Source organism: Lactuca sativa, chromosome 4 (genome assembly GCF_002870075.4).
Source record: "Lactuca sativa cultivar Salinas chromosome 4, Lsat_Salinas_v11, whole genome shotgun sequence".
Lineage (NCBI taxonomy): Eukaryota > Viridiplantae > Streptophyta > Magnoliopsida > Asterales > Asteraceae > Lactuca > Lactuca sativa.
This window is the reverse complement of record NC_056626.2, coordinates 21,065,660-21,084,130: the sequence shown is the minus strand read 5'-3', so window position 1 is coordinate 21,084,130 and position 18,471 is coordinate 21,065,660. Positions and strand designations below refer to the sequence as shown.

Here is an 18,471-nt window from a genome sequence, read left to right as displayed (position 1 = left end):
AAATCAAAACTTCATATGACTGATTCTTCTTTCCTCAAGTGGTATTGTCGAAGAAGATATTTCATAATTGAAGAGCCTAAAGTTCCAACCAAACCCTATTAATTTACTCTTTTCATGTGGGTCAGCTGTTAACCTCCACTTTTGTCAATAAAAATATTAAAACATGCCCATTTGACATACCATCAACATCATTTTTGGTTCATGAAGGAAATCTTTCCCATTTTGCCCTTCCCATATCACTACGATGTTCATGCTTATGGAAGACATAAAAGATTTAAAGAATCTATAACATGAAGATCAGAAAGAAAATCAAAAATAAAGTTTGGGAAATTCCTTACACATCAATGAAAGAAAATGGAGTGGAGTAGGCGTACGAAAAGCACCAATGGAGCCTCTCATACTTATCAGATCTTCACCAAGGCTACTCTGCATATACCAAAAATAGGAGCAATCTAAAATCAAAATAAAGTAGCAACAATAATGGATTCTCAATTAAAGTCAAAACAAAAACGATGATCCTATAGAAATTTGGATACCAAACTATCAAAAAACAAAACATAAGGAAATTAATAATACAATAACGGTAAACTATATAATGTGTCTTACCTAAATGCATATATGTTCTCTAATAATGACGCCCTTTTGGCAAAATTATGGTTGAACCCATTGAAACAATTAAACGCACTGATTGTAAAGATGAATACCCATCTTTCTCCATTTCCCGTTTTAATCTGTAAAATCATTTGTTAAAAAGTATGATGATTGGACAATAATAATGAAAATGTCATTGAACAACAACAAAGTTGCCTTGATTTAACGATTTCATTACATCTTTGCAGTTGACAGCAAGAGTTGTCTTTTGTTAAAATTTTATATTGTCGTTAGCCTCTGTTCATGAAAACCTATATAAAAGAAGTCTTCATATTATTACTAAGAAAATCCATACAATAGGGGTAAGAAAACAAATAATATGTATAAGGTAAATTATCCTAATAACCTTGTTATCTTTTTGGTTCTCCATAAAATCACCGCTCACAGCTGAACCAAACCAACAGTTGTTGCATGTGTAATCCAAAATATGAAAAATTGAATCCAAAATATAAAATTTTTAAGTATACATCAAAAGAAAAAAAGAAGTGGTAGTCATATACACAACACCCATGCTCACACCTAAATAGAAGACAATCAGAATCGTATTCCACTACCGGCCCGGTACCCACCAGGTCGGCTTTACAAAGCATTACCACTTGTTCTGGACAAATATGTATTTAAAAATGACATACGCCAGCATCAGAATCGTATCCCATAAAATATTCCAAATAGTACAAAGCAAATAAAATAAATAAGGAAAGGACAGGAAGTGCGACCGCCCGCAGACCAGGTAATAAGAAGTGGGATTTACTAACCACAAACAACCTATAAATATCCCAGGGAGACATGCTAACCATATAAGTAAGGAGAACACATATTCATTGACACAAAAGCAATACCAAAGGGTTGCAATTTAACTTAGGCATTGGAGAGCTATATTGGGGTCCCACACTCGGTATGGTTATCTGACCTAGTTTTTATTATTCTTACGCAGAGTGAATTCCTGGACGCCTATAGGACAACACCCCCTGGGGTAAGAGAGCTCATCATGCGTCTGGAGTTCGCCGTATCAACATGTGGACCCAGCATGCATGTTTGTATATGTTTTGTTATGTGGGGTATTTTTGGGGGAACTCACTAAGCTTTGGCTTATAGTTTGGTTTCATGGTTTCGGGTACATCAGATTATCGGGGCAAGGCAAATGCATGATCGTACACATCATTTTTGGATTTATGTTTGAGAGATGTTTTGTATACTGTAATTTTATGACTATGTTTTGGAAATAATCTTGTGTATGACTTATGGATTATAAAATGGTTTTTGAAAAATGAAAAATTGTATCATGATTTTTTGAACGTTACACATGAGGTTTGTATCAATTGTTAAGTTTCAGGTCTCATGAATCGTTTTTACTCATGCAAACTAAAGTTTTCTCCATGAAATAATAATGTAATTATGAAGAAGGTTCCTAATTCCTAACAATTTGAAACAAAAATTAGTTGTTGTATCAATCAAAATGCACCTCTTTCTTTTTAACGAAATCGTTGACTGGAAGGAAAGTTCAGACCAACGAAATGAGACTTACTTCGAAACATAAGTAGTGGCATAAGAATTAAATGTTTGATTCTTCTTAACCACAACACTGTCATGGAAATTCATTGGTGTCGATCACTGATGTTGATTGAAGTAGCGATGGCCAACATACCATATGAGAAGAAAGACTTGGATACATAATGGGGATGAAGATGTCGATTACGTGATCTTTTTTTTTCAATTACTTGGTTAAATGTATTTTAGGGATACTGTATTAAATTAAATAAGATGATAAAATAATGATAAGTGTCGTAATTTTAATTGGTAGAAATATTTATAATAAGAGAATGTGGAAAACAATTTAATTTAATTTATTATTATTATTATTATTATTATTATTATAATTTTTGGTGTTTTACGTATTACATGATAATAAAGATTTAGTTTAAAAGTTTTCCTAAATTAAAAGTACTTTTAAAGGAGGGAAAACATTTGTATTTATTTACCAAATCCGAGGATCAATTAACTTGACCCCACTCCATCACCGCACCTCATCACTCACATTGCTTTTCACTTTTCACTCATTACAAGAAAAACAAACAAATCAAACCCCAAAATCCCATTTCTTCAACTCAAAACCCCACAAAATTCAACAAGTTTGAAATCAAGAATCGAGTGATGAGGCTATGGAGGAAGCAGAGAAAGAGCTAGAAAGAAGGAGCAAGTTCTTGAGCAATTTAATACAGAAGAAGAAAGCTACCGATCAACAAAACCTCCATCAACAACTCAATATCAGAGTCAAAGCTTCTGATATGTCAACGGTTTTGCAAAACAAAGCTTTTAAGTGTGCAAAAGATCATCTTGATTCCATGTCTCCTGGAAATGGAATCAAGATTGACAGCAAACGCCTTGCCCTTGCCCTCAAGAAGGTAACATTCTCTTCCTAAAATCTTTTCTTTTTTCGCTTTATTTTCAAGAATGCATAACAATAAATTATGGGTCTATCTTTTTTTTCTTGATTTTGGGTTAATTAGAGCTAAGTACATTAATTAAAAAGATTTTTAAATATGTTTCATGAAGGTTTATGGATGTTTCTCCATGGCAATAATCAAAACAGTTCTTATTGTTAACCACGTATCCTCACATTAGAAGAGAAACCTTCAAGACTTTATTTTAAATGGTTCAAGTCATATAAATATTGAATATGCAAAATGAAAAGAAAAACAAGAAACCTTTTTCAAATTTATTTCGTCTATAAATGCTTTTGGTAGTTTGATTGTTCTTGATTATATGAAACAAGTAACAGGATTCCTTTTCCAATTCTTATGGTTTCTTGTGTGGGATTCTTTAATTCTCAATCACTTGTCTTCTGTGAATGCTCAGGTGTCACAAATCTAGAATTTTCTTAGAAACTTTTAAGCTAAGATTTGAAGTTTTCTGCATATTTGAAAAATATTTGACCTTTTTAAAGTATAATAATGATCTCCAATATCTTTAATGAAAAAGAAGGGACAAACAGAAAAATTCCAAAGCAGGTAGTCAAAATTGTTTTTTATGGTGTCAGAATTATTTTGTTCATATACCCATCTACTATTTGTAGTCTTGTGAGATTCTACTCACAGAGTATCACTACTTTTGCTCTCTTTTTACATGAATTGATAATCGAGAATGTTGATTGACTTTATTTCTTTAATATCTTAAAATTAAACATGTTATCTAAATGTATAAATTAAAACGAATATTTAATGCTTATTCAAAGTTAATACCATCGTAAATTTCATTTCTAGTTGAGTATTTTCCATAAAAAGAAATTTTGACAACTTTTATGATACGTTTATGTTTAAAGATTTCCATTTTGACATGTCACATAAAACTTCTAAATAGTTCTAGTCGTTGTTATAAAAAGTTTATGATATTAATTTGGTTAGATTGGACAAAGTGATGTTGGACAGTGTGCAGCTTCCCATGGACATGTCCCCATCAAGTTATAGGGGCAATACAGTAAAATACTTTCCTGTTTTTATCTTTTTGAAATTTCATTTATTTTAAAAACTTGTCTTGATTATATTTCCTAGAGGTGTTAATGTATCTATAATAGGTAATCTAAACTAATACTACTATTACTTATTATTTTCACTATATTAATTATTCATTATTTTTATTTAATATACACCAATGGTTATTAGCTCTTGTTCGTGGTTAAATTTTTTGTGTTATAATAATAATAAATAATAATAATAAAATTGAATAGAGATTTTTTTTTTTAAAAAAAATGGTTATATGTCGTTATCATAGGAATTCGACGCATCATACGGGCCTGCATGGCACTGCATTGTGGGAAGCAGCTTTGGGTCATACGTGACGCATTCATTGGGAGGTTTCTTGTATTTTTCCATCAACAAAGTTTATGTTCTTCTTTTCAAGACCACTGTTGACCCTATGCCCATGCCCATGGATCATCATCGCTAATCACTATTTTCTGACTTTTCTTAGTATAGCCTTCAATGTCCTTTTGGTTAAATTAAAACTTAGGAAAAAGGAATGAAACTTGTATTTTGGTCTACTTTTTTAAGCGTAATTGTGTATGTGTTGTACGTTAATCATATCACCTTTTTTTGTCGATTCATGTTATTCTTCAAACTTTTGTATCAAGTGCTTACTTCTTGAAAACTAGGGTTTTTAGTTGATCGGGTTACTGATTTGAAGCATGAAACTAGTTATTTTTATCGAACTAAGTTAAATTATTAATGGCTACTCGAACAAAGCTTGATGGTTGAGCAACATTTTGCATTCCAAGTCAAATTACACACATTGGACTTGAACGATAAGTTTTGGTAACTTGAAGGTTAGATGTACAATGTCAAAAATTTGGAGGGGTACAATGTCAATTTCTTGAACATTTATCAAAATCTTGGCCACATGTTACTTATCTTGAAAAACAATTCCTCCTTATACCTTTTGAACAACCGTTCCAGTTTGTTAAGAAGAAAAAAAAAACATTTTTGAGCTATGGATATGGAGATTTCACATGAAACAAACCACAAACAACATCAAATAAATCAAGATTCATCAAACACAGGACAACCCCATGAATCTTTATACCTTGTATTACCCTATCTTCCACTTTTTGAGCTTCTTGCCATGGCTCAAGTATGTAAATCCTTCAACAACGCTTTAAAAGATGATATTTTGCCATGGCTCAACATCATAGTGGATGAAAATCATCAAAGATCACGGATTTCGGATGAAATTCTAGTCAAGATTGCTTCAAAAGCAATGGGTAGGCTTAGAACATTGGTTCTTAGTAACTGTGACAGAGTTACAAACGATGGTGTTCAAACAGTAGTAGCCATGAATCCCAATATCGAAAAGGTACGATTTTACTTGATCTTGAAATTTTATGTGAATTAGAGGGTGTTTGGATATGTGTTTATAACAACAATATTTCCTTTTTTAGCTACATGTACCTCAATGCACGAATTTAACCCCCGAAGGGATTATCCAAGCAGTGACAACGTTAAACCAACACGTTGCAACCTTAAAGAGCCTAAAGATAAACGGTATCTATAACATCACGAAAGACCACTTTCAAACACTTTGTATGTTGATGAAGTCAAACGAACCGGACACTTCAAGACAAGATTCCATAGATGTGGGAATATGTCCCAAATGTGATGAAGTGAGAATGGTGTTCGATTGCCCTTTGGAGACATGTGAGAGGAAAAACACAATCGGGGGATGTCGAGGGTGTAAATTTTGCATTTTGAGGTGCGAAGAGTGTGGAAAATGTGTAGAAGAAGATAGTGAAGCCGCTTGTGAAGATACATTGTGTCTAGATTGTTGGATTAAACTACCAAAATGTGGTTTTTGTAATAAGCCTTATTGTAACAAACATGCATACAAGCAATGTGTTCTTCCCGACTCCTCCGGTTTTGTATGTGAGGCTTGTTATTCGACAATCGATGAAATTTGAATGACAAATCAATTTAATCATTTCAAGTACTTGTACCTACAAACAGTGCATTTTGTGTGTGCATTACGCTAAGACTGATGTGAATGAGACAAAAATTGCAACTTTCAGTCAAAGAATAGATAGATCATGAAGAAAAAATCTTGATTCGCTTGTTTCTACAATCAACAAACGAACTCGCTCCTAAGTCCAACAATTCCTTCAAGCTTCAAACAAACTTTGATTGTGACCTTTTTACCCTCCCGCTTCATGGGCAGGAACAAAATGAGGTAATCAAGAACCGAATATTTTCGACAAATTTACAAAAATACCCCGCTCAAAAGTAACACCACAAAAAGTCTCATAAAAGAAACCGAATTGCTCTCGTTGAATGTTGACAAGCTACCCGAAGTCGAATTTGAAGACGGAGCCAAAGAAGTCCCGTTTATGAATGTCCCATTACTCCCATGACTACACAAACAATAACATAAAAACCATTAATTTCACAATTTCAATGGTTTTTTTTTTTTTTTTTTGCAATGAAAAGTGTGACATTTTGTAATAATTATTTACCTTCCAGGAAATATACAACTTCCATGACCTACAAGTGAAACAATTCGATAACATAAGTATAACATTTAAAGCACGGAGTACAACTCTTTACACATATAAACCATTGAACCTTTTACTTACTTGGGTCAGTGGTAGTAACAGTAGCCACACCATTGAAATCACAAGTCCCTTCAGCCATAGCCATTCGATGATAATAAGCATCAAAAGCATAAGTGGCATGAGCTGCAACAGTATCCGGTTCATAACATGGTGCACCCTGAACCATAGCCGAACAGTCAACTTTCCCCGGTCCACAAGCCCAATCCAATGCAGCCTGCAACATCTTCCGATCAACACCATCTCTAGCCACACAGTAAGTCTGGTTCGTGGTGTCATTAGCCAACATGGTCCCTGAACCAGTCAAATGCAACACATAAATCGGCCTCCCATTTCCATCAAAAAGCCCCCAATTCTTCTCTGAAACCACCCCCGATCTTGCATCTTCATTATAAAGCTCGTAGATGAACGTGCTGACAGCTACCCCTGGGTGTTTTGGTGTCCCGGTGTTGTTTATAACATGTTTGATTAGATTACTGTTGTATGTGTTGGCGTTGTCGAGAGTGGCATCGGGTTCGTTGGAATCGCCTTTTGATGGCCATCCTGATTCCGTTACCACAATCGGAATGTTTGTGAAGTTTAAGTACGACATTGAGAAATAAGCAGCGTCGACAATGGCATCGAATACATTGGTGTAGTGTAAAAGGGTGTTGGAATCGACTGCTTCTTTGTTTGGTGGGAGAGGGCGGAATAGGGCGTAGTCCAATGGAATGGCATCGCGGGATTGGATGTAATCGTAATACGGATAGACGTTAAGCATGAGGTAAGATTTCGTGGATTGAAGGAATTCAAGTAATGGAATCATTACTGGGTCCCATGTTCGGTTAAAGAAGGCTTGGGATGGTGGAAAGGAATCAAGGATGATGGAGGAGGAATGGGCGGTGGAGACTTTGATATGGGAATCGAGTCTGGCGGCGACGAGGGCGGCGTGGATGTATTTTAGGGCGGAGACGAGTACTGGGGCGGCGTTGGGGATGGCGGTGAGGACTTCGGATCCGACTGAGATGGCGGTGATGTTGGTGGCGGGGACGTGGGTGAGGATGTTACGAGCCACCCAATTGGCGGCGGTGGAATTGGATTGGCCGATTGCGAGGAGCTGTTGGTTTGGAACGGAAACGGTAACGCGGATTCCGGTGCCGGAAAGGGCGAGGAGCATGGCTTGGTCGGCGTCGTAGAGTCTGACGTGGAAGATTTTTTGGGCCTTGAGAAGGGCCACCACCTGAGTTGGGCTGGGCATGTCGGAGAGGGCGGTCCCTATGTTGAAACCTACAAAAGCATCTGGAACAAAAGGCACTAAGGGTATTTTAGACATTTCACACAAAGTCAACCATTGACTTTAGTGTCTTAATTTAATGATAAAAATTGGGAGAGATCACTATAAAGATATGGAACAAATATGACAATTGATCTTATCAGTGATGGGATTTACAAATTTTTAGAAGAAAAAATGAAAAATGCGTAACATTTAACTTATATATGATGTCTGTATAGCCGAATAAAATGTCAATAGTGCCCTTCAAAGTTGATCTAGATGGACCCAAAATGGAATCTTTGGTAGTCCTGTTATTCCCACTTTAATGTTTGGAAAATCAAAAGGGTATAATTTATGCAAAAACAAATAAATAAATAAGTAAATAAAGCATGCTCTGAGTTGTATCTCAATGGTGGTATTCCAGGAAGGTCGGTTAAGGTAAATGTTAGAAAAAGTATATGAAAAGCAGAACTTTTGTTTCTAGAACAGTGAAAAATCAACACATTTACTCATTTTTAATAAGCAAAAATATGAATGAGGATGATTTATGGCTTATAAACACAATGTCTTTCTGGGTTCATGAGTTTTGGCCAATCTTTGACACCATAAACCCTAATTAAAACATCTATAATAAAAAACAAACTTTAGGCTAAGATTATAAAATACAGAAAAGGGTATGTGAAAAGATTGTTTTTTAGTATAAAACTACTCAAAAGATTCAAAAAGAAATGATTTTCGTAGTGTAAATTGTTGGTTTCTTAGAAAATAATAAGCTGTACTTGAGTTGTACTATTCTGGGAAGGTTAAGGTAATATAAAATTCAAATAAACCCTTTAAGTTTCTTTTTTTCCAGAACAGTAAAAACTAAAACTTTACTCATTTGCAATGACCAAAACTTCTATAGGTTGAGTACTTGAGTTTTTGCCGAATTTTTTACTTCATAAACCCTAATTAAAACACCTCTTATAACAAAACCAAATATGCAAAAGGGTATGTGAAAAAACTGTTCTTTGAGAATAAAACTACTCAAAAGACATTGTAGTTGAATGGTGTTACAAAGTATAAAATTTCAGCAGAAAAATATTTATGAAGTATAAAATTCATCTCTTTTGAACAGTGGAAAAAACCCAGAAACTTTACTCATTTGCAGTGAGAAGAATCAGAATATGAATATGAACAAGGAGGGTTTATGGCTTCTAAAACACAATGTCTTTCTGGGTTTATATGTTTTTGTCCAAACTTTCACAATTTACACCATAAACCCTAACTAAATCATCTCAAATAACACCCAACCTTCGGATTAAACCGTAAAAAATGCAAAAACGCAGGTGAAAAAATGTTTTTTTAGGAACAAAACTACTTAAAAGATGCAAAAATTAAGATTTCCAAAGTGAAATTTGGTGAGCTATGCATACAGAGTATAACGTGCAGAAAAAGATGAAAGATATGAAGAGGAATGAAGAGAGAAAGGGTTGACCTTTGTCGGCCATGGCAGCTAAAGGTAGAAGGTGGAGGAAGAGGAAGAGGAGCGCCATTGATCTCCAAGTCGCCATTGAAGGGTTCTACAGTCCCAACTCCCAAGAACCCAAAAAGGAAATGTAGAGAGAGAAAGGGAGGGGGGCAGAAAGGGGGTGTTTGAGGAAGCAATAGCCCAAAGACAATGGTTGGGGGTGGGGTTGGAAGTGGAACATTAAACTATCTAAATTCAAAAAGAAAATAATAATAATAATAATAAATAAGACTTTGAAGTTTGAAGTGGTTCGTTAGTCTTAAGGTTCTAGCCGGGATGATGTCCAAAAACCTAATCCAAGTATTGTCAGCAAGTTAATCATTTGGTACGGTAATACATTCGAATTATACTCTAAAATAATTATATATTTGAAATTAAAATTAAAATATACATATCACACATATTGGAACTTGATAACTATTTGCATGACTTATATATATCCTTCGCAATTTAAATATCGTTTGAGGTGTAGAACTGTAGATATCTAGACTATGGGCGTGTTTATTACAGAACGTTTCGGATCATTTGAGAGCTTTTAATTTTTAACGTTTGACAAAACGTTATGTTTTAAACAAAAAATCTCGTTTTACACTACAAGTTTTTATAGTTTAGTTTAAACAAGACGCTCCAAATTCAAAAGTACATCACGTAGCGTTTAACGAAACGCTATCAACTACCCGCTACCAACTAGTTTTTGTCGAACATGTCCTAAATATAATCCTATTTCGTTTAATTATTTGTATCCAACATATTTTTATCTATTTCTTTTTTAAAAAAACTATTATATTATTTATTATTTAGTATAATACTAAAATCCCTATATTTTCTCTATAAGTTTATTTAAAACTTTTAAACCTGGAAAACACAATCTATTTTCATTCAAATATTAAAAAAATTAGTATATATATTTCTAGTGTTTTAAAATATTTATATTTTTCAAATTTTTTAATGTGATGGATTGTTAACACCAAATCCTTGAGAATCGATTACCCATAATTTGTGGTGATCTAAGGTTTCACCAGTTCAAAGCTTTAAATTATACATTTTTAAAATATAAATGTTTTAACGTACTAAAAAATATAATATATTTGTATGTTTAATAAGTTGATGCAAATATGTTGGTTTTTCTAAAGTTTTTCTTATTTTATATCCCTCATTGTTTAATATTTTTTTTTTAAATATTCAGTATTTCACGTAGTAAAACAGTTACTAGCTCTCATAGCCACCGTTTGTCACACCCCAAACCAGAACGGCGGAAACATTAAGAGGCGGAGGACGTCATATTCAATATCATAACAATTGAATAGTAAAGAAAGTATACATCATCATAGCATATATTTGAAAAGTTTACATGATTGTATCTATTACGTGTTTAAAAGTCAAATACAGCATGATGAATTCCAAAAGATGATGTTAACGCTAGAGCGTAAATCCCTAAAAGTAGTTGCTAACATTTATTAGCGGTTTCCTGAGAATACAAGTTATTTCAAGAAAAAATGTCAACAATTAAGTTGGTGAGTTCATAAGTAGTGTTTTGAGAAAATGTATGTCATTCGAAAGTTCACATTCGTTTTCCAGAAAATCCGATATTTTCTTATGAGTGTATGAAATGAGTATGAGTGTTTGTTGTATAAATTGTATGTATTTGAACCAGGAAAATCCTATATTTTCCTAAATGTGAAATGCAGTCTCGAATGTCCAGGACCGTAATCTGTAAGCAACTATGACATGCTCAAAAGAATGATGTATAGTCTTATTATAAAACAAAACTATAAGAAGATTTGTATTTGAATGTGAAAAAAATTGTATTTGTTACTTTTCCCGTGAAAACGTAATACCATAATAATTGTCTATCCAGTGAGTTTTATAACCGTACTATCATAATTTGCCTATAGCGACGTTCTTCAGGCGTCGAAATGAGATGATACTTGTCACCCCGGGGACTGTAGCTAACAGTCAGGGCGCGGGATCATTAGTCCCGTATAGATCTATACACATTTGTCACGTTCTCCAGACGGGAGATTCTGTTTATAAACATGACTTCTAGCAGTACCTTAAAAGGTATATTGAAGATTAATGGCTCACGAATTCTCAATTAAGTCCCGCATTAAAATGAATGCACTTGTTTCTGAAATGATTATCCTTTTAATCGATATTAACAAAGGCATGATAATGATTTGTATGTTCTTGCATGTTTACGAATGTTATAGTAAAAAGGGTTACCCTTGATATGATGCAAACATATAAGTAAAACTTATAATATTTAAAATTATGTTTCATCCCGGGAGGGTAAAGTGGTGTAAGATGTTTGCATGTTAACATGATCATATAATAGTTGTAAAAACCACATGAAATGTATAACAAAAGATTGATGTTTTCACACGGGATTGACCGTGTGTTTACTTCTATGCCCCCCCCCCCCCCCGGGGGGGGGTAAAGCATTCAAAAGAATTTAAAATCGGTTAAAAGCGTAGAAATGAGGGTATGAACTCACTTTGTAGTTTGAAGAAGGTGAGACAAAAGTCGAGTAGAACTTCGACTGGAGAAAGCTGATTTCTCGGGATTCTCGGGAATCTCGGGAGCTTAAAACTTCCTTCAGAACTTGAATATGAAAATTGGGGCTTCAGGATGGCTTCGAGGGGTTAAACACAGAGCATAGGCACGAGAAAGGGAAGAAGTGAGCAACTAAACTCGGAACACCCTTGAGTTCTATTTATAGGCCAACTTTTGGGGTCTCACAACGTGAGAATTGAGTTGCTCACGTCGTGAGGTCGACCCTTATCCTCTTCCATGGATGAGATGCCTGCTGTCAGCTCTGGAACCCATCAGTCACAGGCTCACGTCGTGAGCTGTCTGACAACTTCGATTTTCGTGTCTCGAACTTCAGAAATTCATATCTCTTGCATACGAGCTCCGATTTTGACGTTCTTTATATGTAAACGTAGGTGAGATTATGCTCTACAACTCTCGTTTAGACTTCATTGGCTAATTTTGACTTTATTTTTAAATATTACATTTTTAACAGGCTGGGACAGGAAAAGTCTGTTAAAAATCCATAACTTCTTCATCTGATGTCCGTTTTCGTCAGACTTTTTACCGTTGTAATACCATTGATGAGATCTTCGATTCTCGTTTAGGTTATATTGGCAGAAAGTCGCTCGATCTCTATTTCGAATTTTTAGTTGTCTACTGCTATGTCCAAAACTTCGAAAAATCATAACTTCCTCATATGAAGTCAGATTTTGGCGTTCTTTTTATGTATGTTTACGGTTTTGGGATATCTACGACTTTCATTTAGAGACCTAAGGTTGAAAAGTATTTTATTGAAATTTCTCGTTTTATGCTTAATAGTGTTTTACTGGCTTTGCTGCGGATCTTAAATTGGTCATAACATCTTCGTTATAACTCGGATTTTAGTGTTCTTTATATTTTTGGAAACTTTATTACGATATCTACCACCTAGTACACTCAAAGTGAGATTTTTGAACATTTCATTTTTGATGTTATATTTATTAATTCACCAAGGAATTACCATATTTGACTTTTAGTCATTACATTGACCTGAAATGTCGGGTTGTTACATCATCCCCCCGTTAGAGGGAATTTCGTCTCGAAATTAATTACAAAGAAAAAGTTTATGAACTAGGGAAAAATGCGGGTACTTTTGTTGCATTTGATCTTCTCGCTCCCAAGTGAATTCAGGTCATCGCTTTGCATTCTAGCAAACCTTCACTATTGTTATGCAACTCTGTTTAGTTCGTTTGATTTCCCTATCCATGATCTCAACGGGTTCCTCCACAAAGTTAATATTTTCATTCAGCTCGATTTCCTTGAGTGGAATTACAAGAGTTTCGTCGGATAGACACTTCTTCAAGTTAGACACGTGAAACACCGGATGTACTTTATTAAGTTCGATTGGAAGTTGGAGTCTATAAGCTATTGGACCAATCCTTGCAGTAATTTCGAAGGGTCCAATGTACCTTGGGTTTAGTTTTTCGCGCTTCCCGAAGTGTATCATGCCCTTCCAGGGTGAAACCTTCAGTACAACGCAGTCACCAACCTGATATTCTAAGGGTTTTCGTCTTTTGTTTTGTAGCTCTTTTGTCTATCTCTTGAGGCTTCCAGTCGCTCTTGAATTCGAACGATCTTTTCAGTCGTCTCCCTAATGATTTCCGTACCAGTGAGAGTGCTATCAGGGACTAGGTCTTTCGCCAACTGCGTGTCGCCCACTTCCGCCTAACACAAAGGTGATCTGCACTTGCGACCGTAAAGGGCTTCAAATGGAGCAGTCTTGATGCTAGTGTGATAACTATTGTTATAAGAGAACTCAGCTAACGGCAAGTGGATGTCCCACGCTTTACCAAATTCTATTACACATGATCATAACATGTCTTCTAGTGTTTGGATCGTTCTCTCACTCTGCTCGTCAGTCTGTAGGTGATAGGCTATACTCATATCTAGCCTATCTCCCAAGGCTTTCTGCAGTGTCTGCCAGAACCTTGAAGTGAATCTACTGTCTCTGTACGAGATGATAGATATTGGTACTCAATGAAGTTCCACAATCTCTCGGATGTAGGTTCTTGTTAATTTCTCCATCTTATCTGTCTCCTTGATCGGCAAGAAGTGGGCAGATTTGGTTAACATGTCGACGATCACCCAAATGGTATCGTGACCACCCTGCGTCTTGGGTAGTTTGGTTATGAAGTCCATGTAAATCTGCTCCCACTTCCACTCAGGTATCTCGGGATGATGGAGTAGACCTGAGGGCTTCTAGTGTTCTACTTTGATCTTGGCATAAGTCAAGCACTTGCTCACATAGGTAGAAATTCTTGCTTTCATGTTTGGCCACCAGTAGAGTTGTCTGAGATCCAGATACATCTTATCTGAACCTGGGTGCATGTAGTATCGGGTCTTGTGTGCTTCGTTCATAACTATCTCTCCAAACCCACCGAATTTCGGTGTCCAAATTCGGTTCATGAGGTAACAAACTCTGTCACCATTGTTCTCAAAATTCTTGTCCATCCCTCTAAGTGCTTCACCTGTTCGGTTTTCAGATTTCAAGGCTTCCAGTTGGGCTTTCTTAATTTGCGTTGACTGGTGTGAATGGATCGTCATGGTTAATGACTTCACTCTTCGACCCGAGTACTCCTTACGACTAAGGGAATCTGCCACCACATTGGCTTTTCCCGGATGATAACGAATCTCACATTCATAGTCGTTGAGTAGATCAACCCAACGTCTTTGCCTCATGTTGAGCTCCTTCTGATCGAATATGTGTTGGATGCTCTTGTGATCTGTGAAAATGGTGCACTTCGTACCGTATAGGTAGTGCCTCCAGATCTTTAGGGCGAAAACCACTGCTCCAAGTTCTAAGTCGTGAGTGGTGTAGTTGACCTCATGCGTTTTTAGCTGTCGTGAGGCGTACGCAATAACCTTTCCTCGCTGCATTAGTACACAACCCAACCCTTGCTTGGATGCATCGCAGTACACTACAAAGCCTTATGTCCCCTATGGAAGAGACAAAATGGGTGCACTGCACAGGGCTTGCTTCAAGGTTTGGAATGCAGTATTTTGCTTCTCCCCCCAGTTGTAGGTTACACCCTTCTGAGTCAGGGAGGTGAGAGGTTTTGCAATGCTGGAGAAGTTCTGTATAAACATGCGGTAATCGCCAGCAAGGCCTAGAAATTGGCGAATTTCGGTTGGCGTTGTTGGCGCAGACCAATTCCTGATAGCCTTGATCTTAGAAGGGTCCACGTAGATTCCCTCTTCGCTGACCACGTGCCCTATGAAGTCCACCTTCCTAATCCAAAACTCGCATTTTCAGAATTTCGCGTAAAGCTTCTCAGTTCTTAGTGTTTCTAAGACTTGTCTCAGATGTTGACCATGTTCTTCTTTACTTTCTGAATAGATGAGTATGTCATCTATGAATACTATCACAAATTTGTCCACGAACGAACGACATACCCGATTCATTAAGTTCATGAACACGGCGGGTGCATTGGTCAGTCCGAACGGCATCACTACGAATTCGTAGTGACCGTATCTGGTTCGGAAGGCCTTCTTAGGAACATCGCTCTCTAGGACTCTCAGTTGGTGATATCCCGATCTTAGATCGATTTTGGAAAAGTAGTTTGCTCTTTGGAGCTGATCGAACAAATCGTCTATTCGTGGTAGGGGGTACCGGTTCTTAATGGTAAGTTTGTTGAGTTCTCGGTAGTCGATGCACATTCTGAACGATCCGTCTTTCTTTTTCACAAAAAGCACTGGTGCTCGCCAAGGCGAGAAACTTGGCCAGATGAATCCTTTGATGAGCAGCTCGTTCAGTTGGCTAGATAGTTCTTGCATTTCTGTTGGAGCTAAACGATACGGTGCCTTGGCTACAGGAGTGGCTCCGGGAATTAGCTCAATTTTGAATTCGACTTGTCTTTCAGGAGGTATTCCTAGAAGATCTTCAGGGAAGACATCGGGAAAGTCACAGACGTCAGGCACGCTCTTGATGTCTTCTACTCCTCGTTTCACATCCACAACATGTGCCAAGAACGAGTGGCATTCCTTGCGCAGATATTTCTGAGCCTTGATACAAGAGATGATACGAAGAGGGGTGCTAGGTTTGTCGCCATAAAAAACGAGGGATTCGTCATTTGACAGATTAAGGCAAACGGCCTTATCTTAACATAAAATGCCCGCACGATGAGAACTTAGTCAATCCATGCCTATGATGACGTCGAAACTTTTTATTGAGACTGGCATGAGGTTGATTGGAAAGGATTTATTGTTTAGTGAGAGGGTACTGTTTAAGTATATTTCCTTAGCGCTTTCTGTTTTCCCGTTAGCCATTTCGACTATAAAGGTTTCACTTAATGATTGAGGGATTTGTTTGAGTAGGTTTTTAAAACTATGACTCACAAACTCCTCTCCGCTCCACTATCAAATAACATGCATGCATATGAGTTATCGAGGAGAAACGTACCCATAACAACAGTGGGGTCTGCAACGGCTTCCTCCTGGCCCATTGCGAATACTTGGCCACTTCCACCAATATTCCCATTATTTGCTTTCGGGCAGTGTGACATCCCCATTTTCACGGCCAGAAAAGACCGATTTTTTGTTTATGCTTTATAAAAATCAGAGTACCTCTTTTAATAAAAATGTTGCGGAATTTGTTCCCATAAAAACATGATAATTTCATTATCAAAACATTTCCGAAGAAATGTATTTTTATTCATTTTAAAACATTTGGGATGTCATCGTCAATACAGAAACATAAGCATAAACAGAACTTACATTCATTTACACTAGTGATCTATATCTCCTTAATCTCTCAATGTAATGTAACTTCATAACAACACCTTAGATATAAATAAATTGAGTGGGTCAGGTTGGGAAACCTGGTGAGTACATAGGGTTTTCAACCCACAATAATATAATTATTATGTTTAATCATCAAACAATTAACCCAATTACCCATCCCCATTATCTTATTTATTCCTAAGCACCTTCCCTAGGGATTTATCCTAAGGGTCGTCTCCTACATCATATTTACCTCTCATCTCCTTACATCGCATTTCCTTATATGTTTGTTCCTAAGGACTCTCCCTAAGGATCATCACCTACATCACATAGATAGTATTGATTCAGGGATTACTCCCTCAATACGTGCCCACCAAGGGTTAGGGTATCATCGCATGAATACGTAGTTACAACATCGCCTGAACTCGTAATTCACCACCTACAGGTTATGAGCCTGCTAGTGTTTCCACGGGGTTGTCTAGAATAGTCCATGGTCGCCATCTATACTCTGGTAGATGACTACATCTCCAAATTGTCGGACAAGGTTGTAGTATCCTACATCACCGATTCATCATCACCTATCTATCCTCACCTAATTATCATCACCTATATTTCATTATTTTATTTCATCACACACCAACTATTTCATCTACCCATGTTTTATCCCAACATATTTGTAGATATAAAATAAATATACAGTTTAAATCATTTAAAACATGTATAAAATCATTCATCCAGCATAGACAACAAGTATTCAGATAATATGCACACATAGCACGTAATTTATGTAAAATACTTCATATCTATGTGTAAGATGAAAGGGACCATGCACTCACCTGAGAAGGTGGTGACTCGGCACTCGGACATCAGTTCGTTACTCTTAAAACAATTATCCCTTGACGAAACCTAGTATCATTACCACTAGAGTTTAGTCTAACGTTTGACGAGACTAATTTAATAGTCTAGTTATTATTATTATTATATAAGCGTTAAACGATACTTATATAACCCATAATAATATCTCAAATACTCCTTATAAGGTCCTAATAACAATACTATATTGAAACATAAGTTATAGTAAAGATAGGATAGGTACAGCTCACTTACAGCGGGTTTTCTCGAAAACCGGGCTTCGCTGGAGCAGCGTTCCCAAGCCGAAAGGCTCTTTTCTTGGGGATTTGGGAGCCTCAGGGCTTCCTTCGGGTGCTAGGGGGTTTACCTAGGCTTTAGGGGGCTTAAGGTAGGCTAGAGAGAGAGTGTAGAGAGAGAAAGAAGTGGGGAAAGGTGTGAGAAATGAGAGAAACCCGACACTTCTATTTATAGGGTGAAATCCAGACAGACTCGCCGAGTAGGAGGACCTACTCGCCGAGTTGGTGCCACATGTCATCATCTGATGGCTTTCCTTGGAGAGAAAGCAATGGTTGTGATCGCGCCATGTCACCCAATATCGCGTATCAGCCTCCTGACTTAGAAAAATAATAACTCTCGCATACGAGCTCCGCTTTCGACGTTCTTTATATCCACACGTAGGTAAAATCAAGATCTACAACTTTCATTTAGACTCCGTCTGCTAATTCTCGACCGATCTTAAATTTAACAGTAGGAGGAGATTAGACTGCTAAATGACCGCAAAGAATTCGTAACTCCTTCATACGGACTCCGTTTTCGTCTATCTTT

The 18,471-nt window shown here is 36.6% G+C and overlaps 3 protein-coding genes across 3 annotated transcripts; 2 read left to right on the top strand and 1 right to left on the bottom strand.

Moving 5' to 3' along the window:
- Nucleotides 1–2,662: 2,662 nt before the first annotated feature.
- Nucleotides 2,663–4,748, top strand: LOC111915831 (uncharacterized). The gene is made up of 2 exons (XM_023911469.3): nucleotides 2,663–3,053; nucleotides 4,420–4,748. The coding sequence occupies exons 1-2, from the start codon at nucleotides 2,811–2,813 to the stop codon at nucleotides 4,591–4,593; spliced, it is 417 nt and encodes a 138-aa protein (XP_023767237.1). The 5' UTR covers nucleotides 2,663–2,810; the 3' UTR covers nucleotides 4,594–4,748.
- Nucleotides 4,749–4,904: 156 nt separating this feature from the next.
- On the top strand, nucleotides 4,905–6,117 carry LOC111915830 (F-box protein SKIP28). Its single transcript, XM_023911468.3, has 2 exons — nucleotides 4,905–5,496; nucleotides 5,582–6,117. Exons 1-2 carry the CDS (start codon nucleotides 5,134–5,136, stop codon nucleotides 6,095–6,097), a joined length of 879 nt encoding a protein of 292 aa, XP_023767236.1. The 5' UTR covers nucleotides 4,905–5,133; the 3' UTR covers nucleotides 6,098–6,117.
- A 75-nt stretch (nucleotides 6,118–6,192) lies between these two features.
- LOC111915829 (glucan endo-1,3-beta-glucosidase 3) lies at nucleotides 6,193–9,649 on the bottom strand. Its single transcript, XM_023911467.2, has 4 exons — nucleotides 9,472–9,649; nucleotides 6,767–8,020; nucleotides 6,647–6,674; nucleotides 6,193–6,544 (listed from the first exon to the last, which is right to left on the bottom strand). The coding sequence occupies exons 1-4, from the start codon at nucleotides 9,545–9,547 to the stop codon at nucleotides 6,394–6,396; spliced, it is 1,509 nt and encodes a 502-aa protein (XP_023767235.1). The 5' UTR covers nucleotides 9,548–9,649; the 3' UTR covers nucleotides 6,193–6,393.
- Between the last annotated feature and the right edge of the window lie 8,822 nt (nucleotides 9,650–18,471).